General features: G+C 47.9%; 1 protein-coding gene and 1 pseudogene across 1 annotated transcript in view; one reads left to right on the top strand and one right to left on the bottom strand.

The window, feature by feature from the left end:
* Positions 1-1,379: 1,379 nt before the first annotated feature.
* Positions 1,380-17,546, bottom strand: part of LOC110312847 (protein POLR1D-like) — a 38,230-nt gene continuing 22,063 nt past the window's right edge. Inside the window, exons 2-3 of the mRNA XM_021186765.1 lie at positions 13,067-13,141; positions 1,380-2,090 (exon numbers count right to left, since the gene is read on the bottom strand). Coding sequence (XP_021042424.1) covers positions 1,811-2,090; positions 13,067-13,141 — 355 coding nt within the window. The 3' untranslated portion in view covers positions 1,380-1,810. The remainder of the gene's footprint in view (positions 2,091-13,066; positions 13,142-17,546) is intronic.
* LOC110312845 lies at positions 6,821-13,809 on the top strand (annotated as a pseudogene).

The raw sequence follows: 17,546 nt of genomic DNA, 5'->3' as shown, positions 1-17,546 counted from the left end.
ACAGTGTCTCACTTGTAGCCCAGGGCAGATCTAGAACTATGTAGCTTAGGCTGGTCCTGAACTCACAGCAATCTTGCCTCATTTTCCAAAGTGTTAGAATTGCAGGCGTGAGCCATCAGTGTGGCTTAGGTTTTGTTATATTTGGAAAACTTTTGTCAGTACTTTTGTACATGTTTTTCCTGGCTTCTTTCTGTCTTTATAGACACCAACTATGAGCATACTTGGTCTTTTGAATTGGCATTGGTCCTCTAGCTCTTTCAACCCAATCATTTATGTTTATGCTGAACAGTGTCTACTACTGTCATCTCAATACATGTCTCATCTGCCATTAATCTCCACTTAAGACATTTCAGATGTTACTGTTAAGTCTTCTGCTTATATTTTTGAGCTGCACATATTTGAGTCATTACATTAGAATTTGTTAAATTGACATTTTTGAATTCTAACCTTTCTATTCATTTAGTGTATATTTACGTGCACGCACACAGAAGTCAGAGTGTTACTTGTGTGTATGAAGGTAACTGTGTGTGTGCACTCACACATAGAGATCAGAGGCCAGTTGGCTCTTTCCTTCTGGGTAGGCTCTAGGGATTGAACTCAGGTCACCGGCTTTGTGGCAAGCAACTTTACCCACTGAGCCATCTCACTGGAACAAATGGTTTTTTTGGTTCTGTTGTTGTTTTTAAATGAAAATGAGAGAATCTGCAGCCATTAACTAGACAGTTCACTGATACGGAAGGCTGGAACCCTCGGGGAGGGTCTGGAAATGTTCAGGAAGAAGCAAATTCTGTTCTTAGTAAGCACCGCACAGCTTTAGCCATGTCCGACACCCAGAGCCTAGCGTCTGGGGTGCTAGGGTGAAGAGGAGTGGAGCTAGCCCTGTGGTTGTTCTTGTGCCTGTTTCTCTGAGTGAGCGCTGGCTGGCAGGCTGGCAGCATGGATGACCCCCTCCACAGGCTGTAGGAGTGAGTGCACGGGCCGGCTGCTTCCCCTGTGTAGCCCTATTCTCAGGCCTGACAACCACCATCCTCTGCAGTTCAACCATGCCTGCTTGCAGAGATTGGCACAGATGGGCTTGTTAGCTGCTAGGGAAAAGAATTACGCTATTACGGGTTTTAAACAGAACCACCCAAACCACATATGTTTAAAAGCAAATCTATAAAAAAAAAAAAAAAAAAAAAGCAAATCTATAACTGTACCTTATCTAAGGGCTGAGCTTGGGAATGGACTAGAGCCGTTCTCTTACCCTCTGCGAGCTGACGGAGCACGAGGCCCAGAGCTGTGAGGACTCCTCACTCCAGTCACTTAGAAGCCATGCAGCGTGGCCGAGTTCTTCAGACTGTGAGCTTAGCGTCTGACACCCAAAAGAGGAAAACACAGCGTTTCTAAGTATTTTATTGATTTTTTTGAGAAATTCTGGGAAATGATCACAAAAGTACAGTACATCAAAAAACTAGGAGTTTTTAAACAACCTCAAAATCTCAAATTCTAAAACTGCCTGTTTTGAAATGAACTTCCAAGTAAGGTATGATAAAGACAACACGGATGATGTCGGGGGCCATGCAGAGTCAGCTTGCTCTCCCCGAGACACCGTCAGGATAAGGTAGTTAAGAATTTTTTTTTAGTAACGTTTTCTCCTCCCGTTAACAACAACAGCAATAAGAACAACAACACAGTACCAACAGCCTCCTTAAAACAAAGGACACACTGAGAAAGTCACTCTCGGGTGTCAGCCAGCCACCTCCCTGTCCTCCTTGCTGCACCCAGTGGCAGGTGCAGTGCTGGGCTGGGCTGGCCCTGCGGCTCTGTCTCATCGCCGGCTGGGCCGTGGGTCGCACTTGTCCCGGGAGGTCCGGGAGGTCCGCTTCCGTGGGGGAGAGCAGCCCACCGAGCCCCGGGACGAGTGAAGGCTGCGCTTGTACGAGTGGCTTCGGTGCTTCTTCCCGCTTGTCTCCTCCTGGTCCTGGCTTTTGCCGGGCTCCTTACTGCCCTCTTTTTGTTCATGGTCTTGCTCTTTATGGGAGGGCAGTGTGTTCTTAATTGTGTTAATTAGGAATCTTTTATTTGTACCAGCAAGAGGACACTTCATCCTGTGGACGTGAAGAGGGAAGAAGACATCATAAATTCGAGAGTTAAACTCCCCCTCTCCCCAGCTGACCCACACTATCCAGATCTGTACAAAACAATTCAGGTCCCACAGACCCAGCTCCTGAGTTTGTTCTGCCTTCCTTGCCATGTAGTGCTGTGGCAGGAGGACTGCCATGATTCTGAGACCAGCGTGGGGTACATAACAATTCAAGTACCAGGTCAGTCAAGACTCTACAACAAGACTCTGGAAAGGTGACACAGTGGGCCCATGCCTGAACACTACAGCGCTCCCTCATTAGACTCTAGTCATCAGCACTCCAGTCACACCACAGCCCAGCTGTGGCAGATGTGGGGAAAGCTCACCACAGCCTCAGTGTCTAGCTACCAGCAAACAGGGAAGCAACCGCGGGCGAAATGTGTCAGTGCGCTTACAACTGAGGTTCCTTCCAGCAGATGAGCAGAGGCACACATAGCGGGGACAGCTGGCCACTCAGAGACACAGGACAATGTCTCGGCAAAGAGCACTGACTGACGCAGCATGACAGGCCCTGGAGAGCGCTGAGTCCCAGTTATCTTTAGAGCTGACACACAGATGCTTGGCTATGGAGCAGCTGCATGCTGCACACCAGCGATGGCAGCTCCACATACACCCTCTGCACTACGGAGGCTACAAGCCTGGAGACTCCGAGTCTAGAATGGATGGAAGGGCTGGGGCTGAGGCAGTGAGGTGCTGTTTATCTCGAAACTACAGTTGATTACAACTCATGTTGTTGTTTAATGCTGCCACAGCTACCATAATCACCCTTGGTAGTGCATTTACAATCTGGCAATCAGATGCCTCAGCATGTGGCCATCTGAGAAATGAACCTCCTTCATGACTTAAACACTCCCAAGGCTTACTGTGTCCCCAACACTGTACCTAAAAGTACTGTGAAACACTGGATATATGTGTGCCTGTGTCACAATGTATATATAAAAGCATTTACTATTTTCAAAACCTCTGTCTGTGGGACATTATACTAGCCCTGTGCAGTGAAGGCAAACCAGGCTCTCAGTGGAGAATACTGAGGGGAACAGAAGCAGGCAGGCTTGCTGCGACAGACTGAAGGCCCTGCGCTGCAGCACATGGGCCACTGGTCCAGACCCTGACCGCTCAGCAGCACATTCAGGGCCCCAGTTCCCCTTCATCACAGACAGGAGAAGAACGCAGGGCCAGTGAGCACTGTGCTGCAGTGTTATCAGGCAATGAGGGAAGAATGGTGGCTTGGCACAGGAGCCAACCACAAGGCAATGTTCCAGTCCCACAGCAGAGAGTCAGCCTGGGGCAGGGCAGGGTCTCAGGGAACTTCTCTGGGCCCCATCGTTTTGAAGCATAAAGTAGAAGTCTGGATTTCTGTGGTCCTGGAATATCATGGAGGGCTTATCTGTGACAAACGCGCACTCCTCCCAGCCTCCTCACTCAACTGAGATCACCTCCTGTTTGTCTATCCACCAGAGCGGGAAAAGCCAAAGGCCAGAAAAACAAGGCTCCTTAACTCTTTTTCAGGCCCAGCGGGCAGCGAGTCCACATGGATCAGAAAGCCACCCATGTCCACAGAGATTGAGAAGTGATCTCCTTCCCAATGCCTGACCGGCCTGCCAGGGAGCAGCCGAGTGGTGGTGGCAGGCCTGGAAACGGATGCCGCAGCAGAGGTGAGGTAGGGTCTTTCCTCTCTGCCTGCAGTCGACCCGACCCCTTTAGAAAAACACCCCGCAGGCACCAGAAAACAGCCGGGTTGAGAACCCACAGGCCGCTGCTCCTCGGACCCTCTCCTGTTGCTTCTTCCCGTCAGGCATCGGAGCAGAAGGATAACTGGGCTGCAGAGACGCTGAGGTGACTGTGGGCAGAGCACAGCTGGCTCTGCAGCCCAGGAAGACAGGCAGCGGGCAGGCTCCGATGCGTGTCTATACATTCCTTTACGCCCACTAACGTAAGCCACATGGGCCAGGAGGTCACTTGCAATGGCTCCCAACAAAAACCTCAGAAATGCGTTTGCTGAGACATACCCAAGGCAGTATGCCCAGCCACCAAACAGTCCCTTTCTTTAGAAAACAAAAATGGCGTCCCACTCATGCCTCCTCTAGTTCAGCAGCCTCTGCTCAAGGTTCCATGACCTTTCCTATGGAACACCCCAAATTAAACAATCCTGCTCACATTCTACATTACAAATTTAAAACCATTACTTAGAAATAAAGTCTTTCTATGTACTTAGAAAACAAGCCATGGTTTATGTGTGAGCAACCTGCTCTCTGCTCCTTTAAGGTCTGTGCAGAGGCTGTTCTCCACGCCAGAGCCCCATCCTAGCCAGGCTGCGAGTGCAGCAGGCTATCTGCCCCCAGCCTTGGTGCAGGGCCACTTTACATCTGCCTAGCAAGGTGTTCCAACTCTTTTTAGTGAAGCAGGATCGGTGGCTTTTCAAACATGTCTGCACCTTTCGAATCACTTGGGTGTGTGGTTAGAGTGCCAATGCCCTGATCCCACTCCAAAGTCACAACAGCGGGACATATGTGTTCAGTAGTGTTTTCTGAACGACAGAAGTTAAAATCTGGCAGATGATTCCACATGTGTAGATAAAACTGGAAACACACCAAATGAACCTGGCTTGGCAGGTAAAATGCTTGTTATGTGAGAGTGGCAGCCTCACTCGGGAGCTTTAACCCCAGCACTTGGGAGGCAGAGGCAGGCAGGTCTCTGTGAGTTCAAGGCCAACATGGTCTACAGAGTGAGTTCCAGGACAGCCAGGGCTACACAGAGAAACCCTATGTTGAAACCAAAACCAAGCAAACAAAAGACTGACAGCCTGGATACAGAGAAACCCTGTCTTGAAAAACAAACAAACAAAGACTGACAGCCTGGATCCAAGAACTCAGATAAAGGCAGAAACAGAGAAAGGACTGGACAGAGTTGACCTTTGACCTCATGTGTATCATATGCTCACACAGTAACAAAAATAATTTAAAACATCAAGACCATTATCACGACTAAAAACCCACCGTGAATTTCCTTAGTATCTTCAAATATCTCTAGTTGTTTCACATATTTTAAGAACATTTATTTTGTTTTAAATTATGTGTATGCACGTCTGTGTGTGTGAAGGAGTACAGTGCTCGCAGGAGCCAAGATAGGATTGGATTCCTTGGAGCTGGATACCGGCTGCCCTGAGCCACTCGCTGTGGTGCTGGCAAGCAACAGGGGCTCCTCTGAAAGAGCGGTGTACACTCCTAACCACTGAGCCATTCTCTCACTCCCTCATGTCTTAGAAAAGAAGGTGTGTGTGTGTGTCTGTCTGTCTTGTCTGTCTGGAAAGTTCAAATGTGTGTACATGCATACGGAGGCCAGAGGCCAACCTTAGTTGTCATTTTTCCAAATGTCCTTTCAGACAGGTCTCTCTCTGGCCTGCTTTTCACTAACCAGGCTAAGCTGGCTGACAGCAGGGCCCCATTACTACCTCCTCAGCCCCAGCATCACAAGCACCCTCTGTCAAGCCCAGCATTTTTTCTTGGGTTCTGGGACTCGAACTCAGGTCTTCATGCTTGCAGGGCAAGTTCCTGTGTCAGTCCCCAGCCCTCATATGTCCTTTTCAGAGTTATTTTACTTTTAAAAGTTTTAAAGATTTATTTATTTTCATGTGTATGAGTGCTCTGTCTGCATGCATGTCTGTATACCATGTGTGTGCTTGGTGCCTGACAGGCCAGAGGTGGGCATCAGTCCCCTGACCTGGAGCTAGGGATGACTGTGGGTGAGCTGCCATGTGGTGCTGGGAACTGAACCCAGGTCCTCTGGAAGAGTGGCAAGTGCTCTAATTGCTGAGCCATCTCTCCAGACTACTAATAGTTATTGCAGGTAAGGACCCTGACAAAGCATCTTATTTGATATGCCTCAGATCTGTTCATTCACAGGGTCCTTCCTTCTTTTCTCCTTGTAATTCATTTGTTAAAGGCAATGCATTTCTTGATCTGTAAAAATCCACACCTTGGATGCTAGGATTGCAATCTTCGATGCCATTTAAAACACTCCTCTGCTCTCTGAAGCAGCTTTAACTAGAGACTGACCAGACCTGGCTCAGTGTCTTAACCACGATGTCTGTCTGTCTGCCCCCCCCCCCACCTGTGGCTCTGTAGAAGAGAGCTTGTCTAGCACTGTGTGAGGCCACACACAGGCTTTATTCCCAGCACCATAAACAACAATCACTAATATGATGGGGTTTGTCACAAACCAACATGAAGCACAAAGTGCCTTTTCCCCCAGCTTGACACAGCTAAAGCTATCTCAAAGGGAACTGTGACTGAGAAATGCCTCCACAGGACGGCCTGTTGGCAAGCCTGGAGGGCATTTTCTTGATGGATGGTTGATGTGGGAGGACTCAGCTTACGTGGGTTGGGCCACCCCTGGTGATGGTCCTGGGGTCTGTAAGAAAGAGGGCTAAGTCACGAGGAGCAGGCCAGTCGGCAGCGCCCTCCACGGCCTCAGCAGCAGCTCCTGCCTGGAGATTCCTGCCCTGCCCAAGCTCTGGCCCTCATTCTCCTCAGTGATAAGACTGTGGCCGAGAGCAGTAAAATGAAACATACTCTCTCCTCCCCAGGCCGCTTTTGTTCCTGATGCTTTACTGCAACAGTGGAGACCTCAGACCCTCAGACGTGTGCCACCCCCTTTCACCGACAGACTCAGCAGCCACTGACGTCCTTTACACAGTCACAGTCAAAGACTGGAGTTTATAAATGTTTCTGTTGTCCTAGGGAATAACACAGAACTTTGCATGCGCCAGGTAAGTGCTTTAGCACCGAGCCAGGCTCCCGGCCTCCCTCTGTCAATACAGGTTTTGCTATGGCATAATTTGCATAAAATGTATGTAAGTTTCTCTCTTTTTAAAAGATTTATTTCATATGTGGGAATGTTTGCTTGCAAGAGTATGTGCACCATGCGCATGCCTCCAGAGACCAGAAGAGTGCCAGCCCCGCCAACGGCATTTCAGGTGGTTGTGAGCCACCATGTGGGCACAGCAAACCCAGGTTTGGAAAAACAGCCAGTGTTCCTAATCACTGGTCCACCTCTCTAGTCTCCAAGTTTATTTATTAAAGTGACTAGTTTTCTGGTCTTCAACCAATACAGGAAATCCGATTCTATCAGAGTCAGGATACGGAACTCTCCGAGTCCTTCTCTAGCCCCTAGGTTCCACCAACTGGTGATGGCTGTTATGTCCCAATGCCAAATAAGTGGAACCATACACAGCCATGTTTTGTGTCTGGAGTCTTCATGCTGCTGTTGAGATTCATCCAGGCAGTTTACTGCAGCCATTCTGTTTGGGGCTTTTATAAACAAAGCTGCAATAAATGCCATTGAGCCAAGCTCTCCCTAGATTTCTGTTTTGAATTCTCTTTGGTAAGCTGCTTGAAGATGCTGTGTGGTGAGTGTATATTTATGAGAAACTGCCAACTGCTTTCAAAGTAGTTGTATGACTTACGTTTCTGGTTATTCCACACTTCAGCTTCACTCGGTTGGCAATCTCCTCACATTTTCACTCCGTGAGTGCACTCACAGCAGAAGTCATTGCACTGTTAATGTGCATTTCCCAGTCTAATCTGAGGATATGCTTACTGGCTGGTTCTTTAATAAAATTCTTCTTAAGCAGGATTGCTTGCCTTATACAGTTTGGGGCTAAGGCTATGGCTCAGTGGCAGAGCGCTTGCTTAGAACTGCATGAGGCCCTGGGCTCAACCTCCAATCTTGTAGAAAACTGGCCCATGACTCTCTGTTCTGTCACACTTCTGTCATACGTTAGCTAGGTTAATGCTTTTGAGGGGAGAGATGCTGGGAATTAAATCTAGGACTTTGTATCAGCTTGTTTGCTCTGCCTTGAAGCCATCTTTTAATGGCCATGGATCGATCTGGAAGTGGCCATTTTGCTCAGGTTGCTCTGGAATTTACTATCCTGCCTGCTTTGGTCTCCTATGTGCTGAGCTTCCGCCTGGCGAGGTGCAGCTCTTTTCTAAGTGTTACTCTGTCAGGTATTCGCAGTGCTGAGATGTATTTGAACCTCTCCATGCCCATTTTGTGATCAGGGGTTTGGGTTCCTGACACTCTTCAGAGGGACCAGGGGTTTGGAATGCAGTATTTCTCACAGTCTGTCTTAGCTGGGTTACTACTGCAGATGAAGCACAATGAGCAAAATAGGTTGGAATCGGGCAGTGGTGGCACACGCCTTTAATCCCAGCACTCAGGAGGCAGAGGCAGGCAGATTTCTGAGTTCGAGGCCAGCCTGTTCTACAAAGTGAGTTCCAGGACAGCCAGGGCTATACAGAGAAACCCCGTTTTGAACCCCCCTCCCCCCCAAAAAAGTAGGTTGGGGAGCAGCGGGTTTATTTGGCTTACACTTTTATCACTGGAAGAAGTCAGGACTGGAACTCAAACAGGGCTGGAACCTGGAGGCAGGAACTGATGCAGAGGCCATGGAGGGGTGCTGCTTACTGGCTTGCTCCCCATGGCTTGCTCAGTCTGTTTTCTTATAGAACCCAGGGCCACAATGGGCTGTGCCCTCCCCCATCAATCACCAATTAAGAAAATGCCCCACAGGCTTGCCTACAGCCCAATTTTATAGAGGCATTTCCTCAAGTATGATGCTAGCTTGTGTCAAGCTGACATAAAACCAGCCAGCATACAACCTTAAGGGTTTCAATATGGTTTAGGTGATCTAATCATTATTTCATTTTTTTTTTTTTTTTTGATCAAATTATTCTATCTTTGACTTCAGATTGGTTCCAAAGACTTTCCAACCTGCTGTTAGTCTTTGACAGATTTTTGCTTTCTGGCATGACAAGCTTTTCCAGATCTTACTGTTTGTTCCCGTGAGGTAAGAGCTTGACTTGACGGAAAGGGTGGGCTCACTCATCTTTACTCTCAGCCTCTGGAAAGTGATCTACATCCTACGTGACAGAAATGTCTCTGTTGAGGGTGGAGCTGGCCGCACCTAGAGGAGGGCTGGCCACACAAGAGAGATCAACTATGTTGAGGTAAGGTGAGAGCTTTAGGTCATGTGATATGGGCCAACCTGGAAACTTAAAAAAAAAAAAATCAACCATGTAATCAATCAATCAGTCAACCATTTAAACAATCGGCCAACCATGTAATGAATCAGTCAACCACACCCACACAATGGGGCCATAGTGAAAACTATGAAGATCCGTGGGCCCTCCCTTGGCTGGCAACCCTCCAGTCCTCTCACTGATGTTGTCGTCGTTGGGAGGCAGCGTGTCCTGACTCCTCAAGGGAGAGGCAGAGCGGCTTCAGGTTTTGGACCCTCCCAGATCCCGTGCTTGTAGGCTCTTATCCTGCCTTATTTTAATCTGTATCTCTCCCCTGTAATCCCCTAGAACCATGAGTCTAACAGAGTCTAGCAATGTTGCAAGTTCTAGCGAACCACTGAAGCCTGAAGGCACCTTGGGAAGCTTGGTATTAGAAATGATGGCTATCTTGCCAGACTGTCTCTAGTCCTGCAGTCTGGCTTATTCTGGCTTATTCGCTTCAGGTGTATGAGCAATGGTCCCTCAGAGGCCCCCTATCTCCTTCCAGTGAGAGACAGTACTTTCCTACGGGCTGGCCCTGGGCTTTACTGCTGAAAGCTGGGCAGTCAGTATTTCTGTGTCTTAGAACTTACTGACTGTTATCTCTTATACTTGGCATCCTGGTGCTCCGGGTGGGCTGTCCTATACTCTCAGCCTACTCTATGATGATCGGGCAGGGAATGTGGCAGAGCCCGTCACTTCCACTGACAGACTCAGAAGCACGGGCAGCCATGGGGTTAATCTCAGCATCAATACCACAATGAGGGAGACAGGTTCTTTGCTTTTTTTTGGTGGTAGTGGGGTCTCCTAGAAATAGAGTCAAATCTTAGATTACTTGAAATACTTTTTTTCTGTGTGCCCATGGGCCAAGAGACCCCACACAATTGGCTTAGTTGGATCTATTTGCCTTATTTTGCTTGGCTTTTAGAAGTTAGGAATGTTTTCTTTTTTTTTGTTCAGAACATCTTTTATATGAAAATATCAAACAGCATAAAGTATACTACAAAAAGAATTCCAGAGCTAACTTGACTTATTCACCTTTCCACAGATTCCAAGAGACCACATTTGTTTCCTATTTCAGTTATGTGATTTGTCTCAATAGACACTAAAATTGCACTCAAGAGAGGACAAACTCTCAAACTATGTCATATCCGTGATGGGTTAACCTGGCAGTGCTGAGGGACCTTGCATTGTTGTGTATTTTAGGCTGTTCCAAGGAATATTTTCTTTATTTTGATTTAATTTAGCTTTATAATGTAAGAAAATGGTGTGTGGGGCTGGTGAGATGGCTCAGTGGTTAAGAGCACCGACTGCTCTTCCGAAGGTCCTGAGTTCAAATCCCAGTCAACCATATGGTGGCTCACAACCATCCGTAACGAAATCTGATGCCCTCTTCTGGAGTGTCTGAAGACAGCTACAGTGTACTTACATATAATAAATTTAAAAAAAAAAAAAGAAAAAGAAAAAGAAAAGAAAATGGTGTGCATGGTTTAAAATCCAAATTTACAAAACAAAGGACCGGACCGTAGCTCAGTTGACAGAGTACTTGCCTGGCCTGGGTTAGCCCCCTCGTCACATGTCCCTGTAAAGTTAGCACTTGGGAGGTACAGGCAGCAGGATCAGGGTTTTAGAGACAGGTCAGGGGTTGGGAGCACACACTGCTCTTGTAGAGGGACCCTGGTTTGACTCGCAGCATCCACGTCAGGCCGCTTACAACAGGCTATTGCTGCAGCTCCCGGGGACTCAACGCTCTCTTCTGCCTGGAGGGTATATGCACACACTCACTCACACGCACACTCACACTCTCACACACACACACACACGCACACTCACTCACACACACTCACTCACACACACACTCACTCATACACACTCACACACTCTCACACACACATACTCACACTCACACACACTCACTCACACACTCACTCACACTCACACACACTCACACACACTCACTCATACACACTCACACTCACACACACTCACACACTCACTCACACACACTCACTCATACACACTCACACACACACATACTCACACTCACACACACTCACTCACACACCCACCCACACTCACACACACACTCACACACTCACACACACTCACTCATACACACTCACACTCTCACACACTCTCACACATACTCACACTCACACACACACTCACACACACACACACTCACACACACTCACTCACACACTCACACTCACACACTCTCACACATACTCACACTCACACTCACACACACACAAAATTTTAAAAAAATCAAAATCATTCTTGGCTGTACAGGGAGTGTGAGGGCAATCTATAATACAAGATACCCTGTCTCAAAAAGAAAACCAAGGGCTGGAGAGAGGGTTCAGTGGTTACTTAAGAGCACTGGCTGCTTCTGCAGAGGACTGGAGTTCTGTGCCCAGCTCCCACACAACCGCCTTTGATCCAGTGCACAGACATACAAGCAGGCCAAACACCCACGCATGGAAAATAAGTAAGAAATACAGGCATATTTAAAGTAAATATGGAGTGGGGAGGAGTATGTGAAATGCTGCCTCCTGGACACGACATGGCTGTCACACTCATGACCTGGAAGCAGCTAGTCACCCTCAGGGCCGAAAGAAGCCCTGGTGTAGATGGGGGAGGTGATCTCCAGGCACCATGCCTTACTGCCCAGCTCCTGGAAGCTGGCAGCACTGGAGGGAGAGAAGCACTCTTTGGTGAGGTGTTAGGTTTCCCATGCTCCATGGATGCCCATACCCACACACATATGGGCAGCACTTACTAGAGACTTGGTGGGTTATTAAAATGAAAGTTAGGTTGGGAGGGGGAGCAGTGGGTGGGATACAGGGGGAGCTCGAGGGGGAAGACTGGAGGCAGATACGATCATAGTTCATTGTACACATGTATGGAAACCTCCAAAAGAAATAATTTTACAAAGGAGAGAAGACACAAGGCCTAAAACAAGATACACTGGAACCCCAAGTGCCTGTTCTTCTCCCACTGCCACAGTCCTGCCTTGGGGCCCCCTGGCATCCCTCTGTGGTGAACTGTTAGTGGTAGGAAAGCTCCAGTGTCAGCACACTCACGGCATCGCTACTGACGTCTATCTGCTGTGACCACGCATGCCTGACGAACTCGAGGCAGCTCACACGGCTGCACTCTTCCTCTGCTCACGGTATCATTTTACATTTTATTTTGCGTGTGTGTGGAGGTCAGAGGACAACCTGAGGAAGTCAGTTCTCTCCTTCCACCACGAGGGTCCCTGGGATCGAAGTCAGGTTGTCAGCCAAGGGCTGCCTTTTCCCATTGCCTCATCTAATTCCACTCGAATTATTAAGTCGGAACACACTCTAGCTTGTATAGAAACTCCGAGGTAAATGTTGGTTCAAGTGGCTAAACCGATGGTCACAGGTATAACACTGCTATTTGGGCAACATATCTCCAAATCTTAGGCCCTTGTGAACCAAATAAATTATAAACTCCATCCCACACTGTCTACATATGCCCACTGCCCACTGTGTCTTGCTGTCTGAAACACTCCTATCTTTTTTTTTTTTTTTTTTTTGGTTTTTTCGAGACAGGGTTTCTCTGTGTAGTCCTGGCTGTCCTGGAACTCACTCTGTAGACCAGGCTGGCCTCGAACTCAGAAATCTGCCTGCCTTTGCCTCCCAAGTGCTGGGATTAAAGGCGTGAGCCACCACACCCGGCTCACAACACTCCTATCTTACACCAGCCTCTGGGTAATTCCCGCAGCTCCTGAGGTTTGATAAGCTCTACTCACATCCTGTCATCTCCAGCCCAGAATCACAGGCTGGCATCACACCTGTGGCGACCCTCCTGTTTGTTGGTTAAGGTTTGAGGAGTTTATGCAGGAACTTACCAGCCCATCGGCCCCATTGTCTCTGCTCTGGTTTTCCCACGCTTTGCCTCCTTTAGCAGTTCCTCTATGGCTTTCCTGTTGGGAAAAGAGAAGATGTCTGAGAAGCAGACATGCACAGATTTCTGGAAATCATCATTGCATAACTAGAACCTTGCTGGAACAACTTTCTTTAAAATGGCTATGAGTTTTCAATACAAAACTTTAAACATGCCCTTCCTTTCCAGCCTCCCCCTTGGACCCTGCAGCCGTCGCAATGTTGATGCCTAAGAAGAATTGGATTGCCATCTATGAACCCCTTTTTTAAGGAAGGCGTGATGGTCGCCAAAAAGGATGTCCACATGCCCAAACACCCTGAGCTCGCAGACAAGTATGTGCCCAACCTTCATGGAATGAAGGCCATGCAGTCTCTCGGCTACGTGAAGGAGCGGTTTGCTTGGAGACATTTCTCCTGGTACCTTACGAATGAGGGCATCCAGTATCTCCGAGCTTACCTGCACCTAACCCTGGAGATCGTACCCGCCACCCTGCACTGTAGCCGTCCTGAGACTGGCAGGCCTCAGCCCAAAGGTCCAGAGGGTGAGTGGCCTGCAAGATTCCCAAGAGGGGAGGCCGACAGAGACACCTACAGAAGGAGTGCTGTGCCCCTTGCAGCTGACAAGAAAGCTGAGGCTGGGGCTGGCTCAGCAACTGAATTCCAGTTTAGAGGCGGCTTTGGTTGTGGACGTGGTCAGCTACTTCAGTGAAGATGGAGATTATGTTGTATTGAATAAACTTTAAAGGAAAAAAAAAACTTAAACAGAAACTGTGTCTCCCTCCCTCCTTCCGTGTGTGTGTGTGTGTGTGTGTGTATGTGCGCGCGTGTCACTGAAGAGCAAACCTAGGGCCTTCCAGCCTTACATGTTAGGTAAGCACTCTACCACAGAACTATGTTCCCAGCTCAGAAAAAGAAGTGTTTTCCCTAGGCCTTCTCCGCATGCGTAACAGATGTGCAGCTTGGTTTTCATGTGAGACTCTCAACAACTGGACTGCCTTGTCTGACCTCAATAAAAAAAGGATGAGCTTAGTCCTAGTGCAACTTGATAGGCTGAGGATTGATACCCACTGGAGGCCTCCCCTTCTCTTCGGGGAAACGGAGAGGGTAGTGAGGGAGGGAAGGAGGGGGAGAGGGATGAAGAGAGTGGGAGAAGAGGGGGAGGAAAAACTCTGACTGGGATGTGAACTAAATTAATTAATTAAAGAAAAGGAAGTGTTTTACGGGGGTGGAGACAAACTAGAAAATGCAATATAAATTATTAAGTTATATATCTTTAATATAAGAAATCTGTTTCATCTTAATTTGAAAAACAACCAGAAGACATGAATTGCCAGATGTATATGTGTGTGTGCATTTAAAATGTTTACAATAGTAAAGAAATGGCAGTGCTGAGGCCACGCTCAGACCAGAGCACCTGCCTGCCTAAGATGCATGGTGCAAGGGCCAGGTTTGGTCCCCAGAGCTAGCTAGCTTGAGAGCTCTCTCCCTGTCTCTGTCTCTCTCCGTCCTCCCTCTCCCTCCCTCCCACACACACACACACAGAGTCCAGCCAGGCGTGGGCCACTGCTGTGAGTTAGGAGACGACCCAGCTATAGTAAGACTCTGTCTCAAACTCAACAACAGAGACCAAGAAACTAATCAAGCCTGAAACGTCAGTTAACCCAACAATGATAAATATTTCTGCCCAACATTAGTGAGGGTTTCCTCTTTTCTCCACTCATGGCTAGGCATGGTGGTGGGCATCTTTAATCTTAGGACTCAGAAGCTAGAGGCAAGCAGATCTGTGAGTTCAAGGCTAGCCTGGTCTACAAAGGGAGTTCTACCTTAACCATTTTAAAACCAATCCCAGACACCGTCCTGCACTCGTTTTAACCATGTCCGCTAAGACGGTGGCTCAGCCTTCTGTAGAGAGAGGCTGCATGCCTGTCAGAACCTCCTAGCACCAAAGTCAATGAAATTAGCTTTGAGATAATTGGGGCCGTGTGTTTCTTTTAAAATTTGAAATTTATTCGCATGTGTGTGCACTAGCATGCACGGGGAGATCAGAGACAACTCTTATGAACCACTTCTCTCCTTCATGTGAGTTCTGGGGATCCCACTCAGATCAAGGTTGGTAGACTTTCTCACAGGCCCCTCCTCCCATTTCTTGAGTGAAATGATGTCCATTTATGCAGCAATAAGTATTTAAGGCAACCAATCAAAGGAGAAAATAAAAGGTAAATAATAAAGAACAAAGGGAAAAGAGAATTCACAAGGACTAAAGTCAGAATAGTTGTACCTCACAGCAGTGGCTCAGAACCGAGTCAGGTGACCCGCAGACACCAGAGCTGAGGGACAAGAATACAAGGGACACAAGTGCTTGGTGCCTTCCCAAGTCTTTAAGAAGTCACCTTTGATCAACTAACTATAAAGTACAGGATATGTCACATGGTGGATGGAAAAACAGGTTCAGATAACAGACATGTTCTAACTGGCAGGAACCTGCACCATTCACTGCTGCTCTCTGACAGGGCCTGGCCATTACCATTCCTCAAGTCCGCAACTCAGTCAAGCACGTGTGAGAACCTTCTGGGCAGAATGCACGAGAAGCTGAGCGACCATGGCAGCCAGACCACCTTCCCACGGGGCAGGGAGGACTTAGAGAGGAAAGCACGTGGTTGGCTAGATCTTCCAAAAGGGCCGGAAGCCCAGAGAAAATTCTGACTGGAAAGCGGGAGGGAAGCTGGGTGTGGTGGCTCACACCTGGTATTCCCCACACTAGAGTCTCAGACGAGAGGATCCCTGTCATTCCAAGGGCCACAGAGAGAGGTCCTGTCTCAAACAAACAAAAAAACCATGAGCAGATGACTGGAATTCCACAGGACACCTGCAAAATGCCACCCACAGCTTCTAAGGAGCCAGCGGTGATGAGTAGTTTAGTGACAAGGTCTTGTGGATCTGTAAACAAGACACAGTACTGGTTCTTCATGATTTACTGTCTAAGGACATAGATGAAGAAATTCAGGATATTTGAACTTAATTTCAGAAAACCATTCGATTGTGTGGGGGCACCTGCCAACATCCAAGGAAGAAGGTCCACATCGAGGAGGTTTGGAAAACAAGGTAAAACTCAACTGGAACCCTGGGGAGTTTCTACACAAGACGAGACAGCCTGGGTGTGATGACCTGTGCCTGAGGCCCCAGCATTCAGGAGCTTGAGAGAGGGAGGTCCGGTCCAGGGAGTGTGAGGCCAGCCTGGGACACACAATGGCACTCTGCCTAAAGCCATGCTAAAGGATGAGTGGACTTCAGGGAATGAGCTCTGAGCTGATGGTAGTGGTGCACTCCTGTAACCTCAGAAGGTGAGAGCTATAAGGATGTATGTAAGGCCCCAACTCATAACCGTCCCAAATGACAAGAGGAAGAGGCATGGAATAAGTTGTACTAAATGTAGCCATTGGCTGGTAAATACCACAGCCTCCAAGGTGAGCTAGGGCCTCCCCACGAAGACTGCTGTTAGTTATCCTGCAAAGGAAGACTCATGTACGGACTTTAACGCTCAGTGTGGGTGCACTCACGGAAAGGCATCGAGAAGATCTGGGGCTCACTCTGTAGTCCTGGGTGGCCTCAGATTCACTGAGACCTGCCTGCCTCTTGGAGCTGGGCTAACAGGCATGTATGCCAGTATGTCAGGCTTGGTTTGTGAAAACACTTACGCTGTGAATTTGAATGAAGCATTACTGAAATCCTTTAATTCATGTCCACACAGACCAAGGAGAAAGAAAAGTACTGCTTAACTAACGACAGAAAAGCCAATCAGAGGCAGAGGACGGCTTTTTGTAGCGGTGGTGATCGTCTTAGCTGCCTCACAAGGTTGTTAAGCAGCAGGAATTTAATTTGGCTCAAACTGTTCTGGGACCATAAGCCAAACTAAACTCTTGCTATGGTGCTTTTGGTCACAGTGGTTTACCACAGCAACAGAAAGGAAAGGACACAGTTAAGTTGGAGAGTGTCTTATCCCCATGCCCACTACAGCATTTCCACAGTAGCAAAGTAATAAACTCAACCTGTGCTCATCAATGAGGAAATGGACAAACCTGTGTGCACAGGAGTTCTTCTCAGCCGCAATAATAATAATAATAATAATAATAATAATAATAATAATAATAATAATACTGTGACCTAAAGCACAGATATTCCAGGTCTGTTGGAGGGAAGGAGGAAGGGGAGTTGGGGAGATGGTACTCAGAGGAAGAGTTCAAGTGAGCCGCTGGGTGGCGTGGCGACTTTAACAGCTAGCACTGTTAATCCTTGAAGATCTCAAGAGTTCTTATCACAGAAAGAAAAAGCATGTGAAGCAATGTGCAAGCCAACTATCTTGACTACACCACTGCATGGTGTTTGACAGACTTTAAAAGTGGTGGTTCTCAGCCGGGCGTGGTGGCGCACACCTTTAATCCCAGCACT

The sequence above is a fragment of the Mus pahari genome, chromosome 23 (genome assembly GCF_900095145.1).
Source record: "Mus pahari chromosome 23, PAHARI_EIJ_v1.1, whole genome shotgun sequence".
NCBI classification, from domain to species: Eukaryota; Metazoa; Chordata; class Mammalia; order Rodentia; family Muridae; genus Mus; species Mus pahari.
The sequence above is the reverse complement of the archived record's forward strand: the minus strand, read 5'-3'. Positions and strand labels throughout refer to the sequence as shown.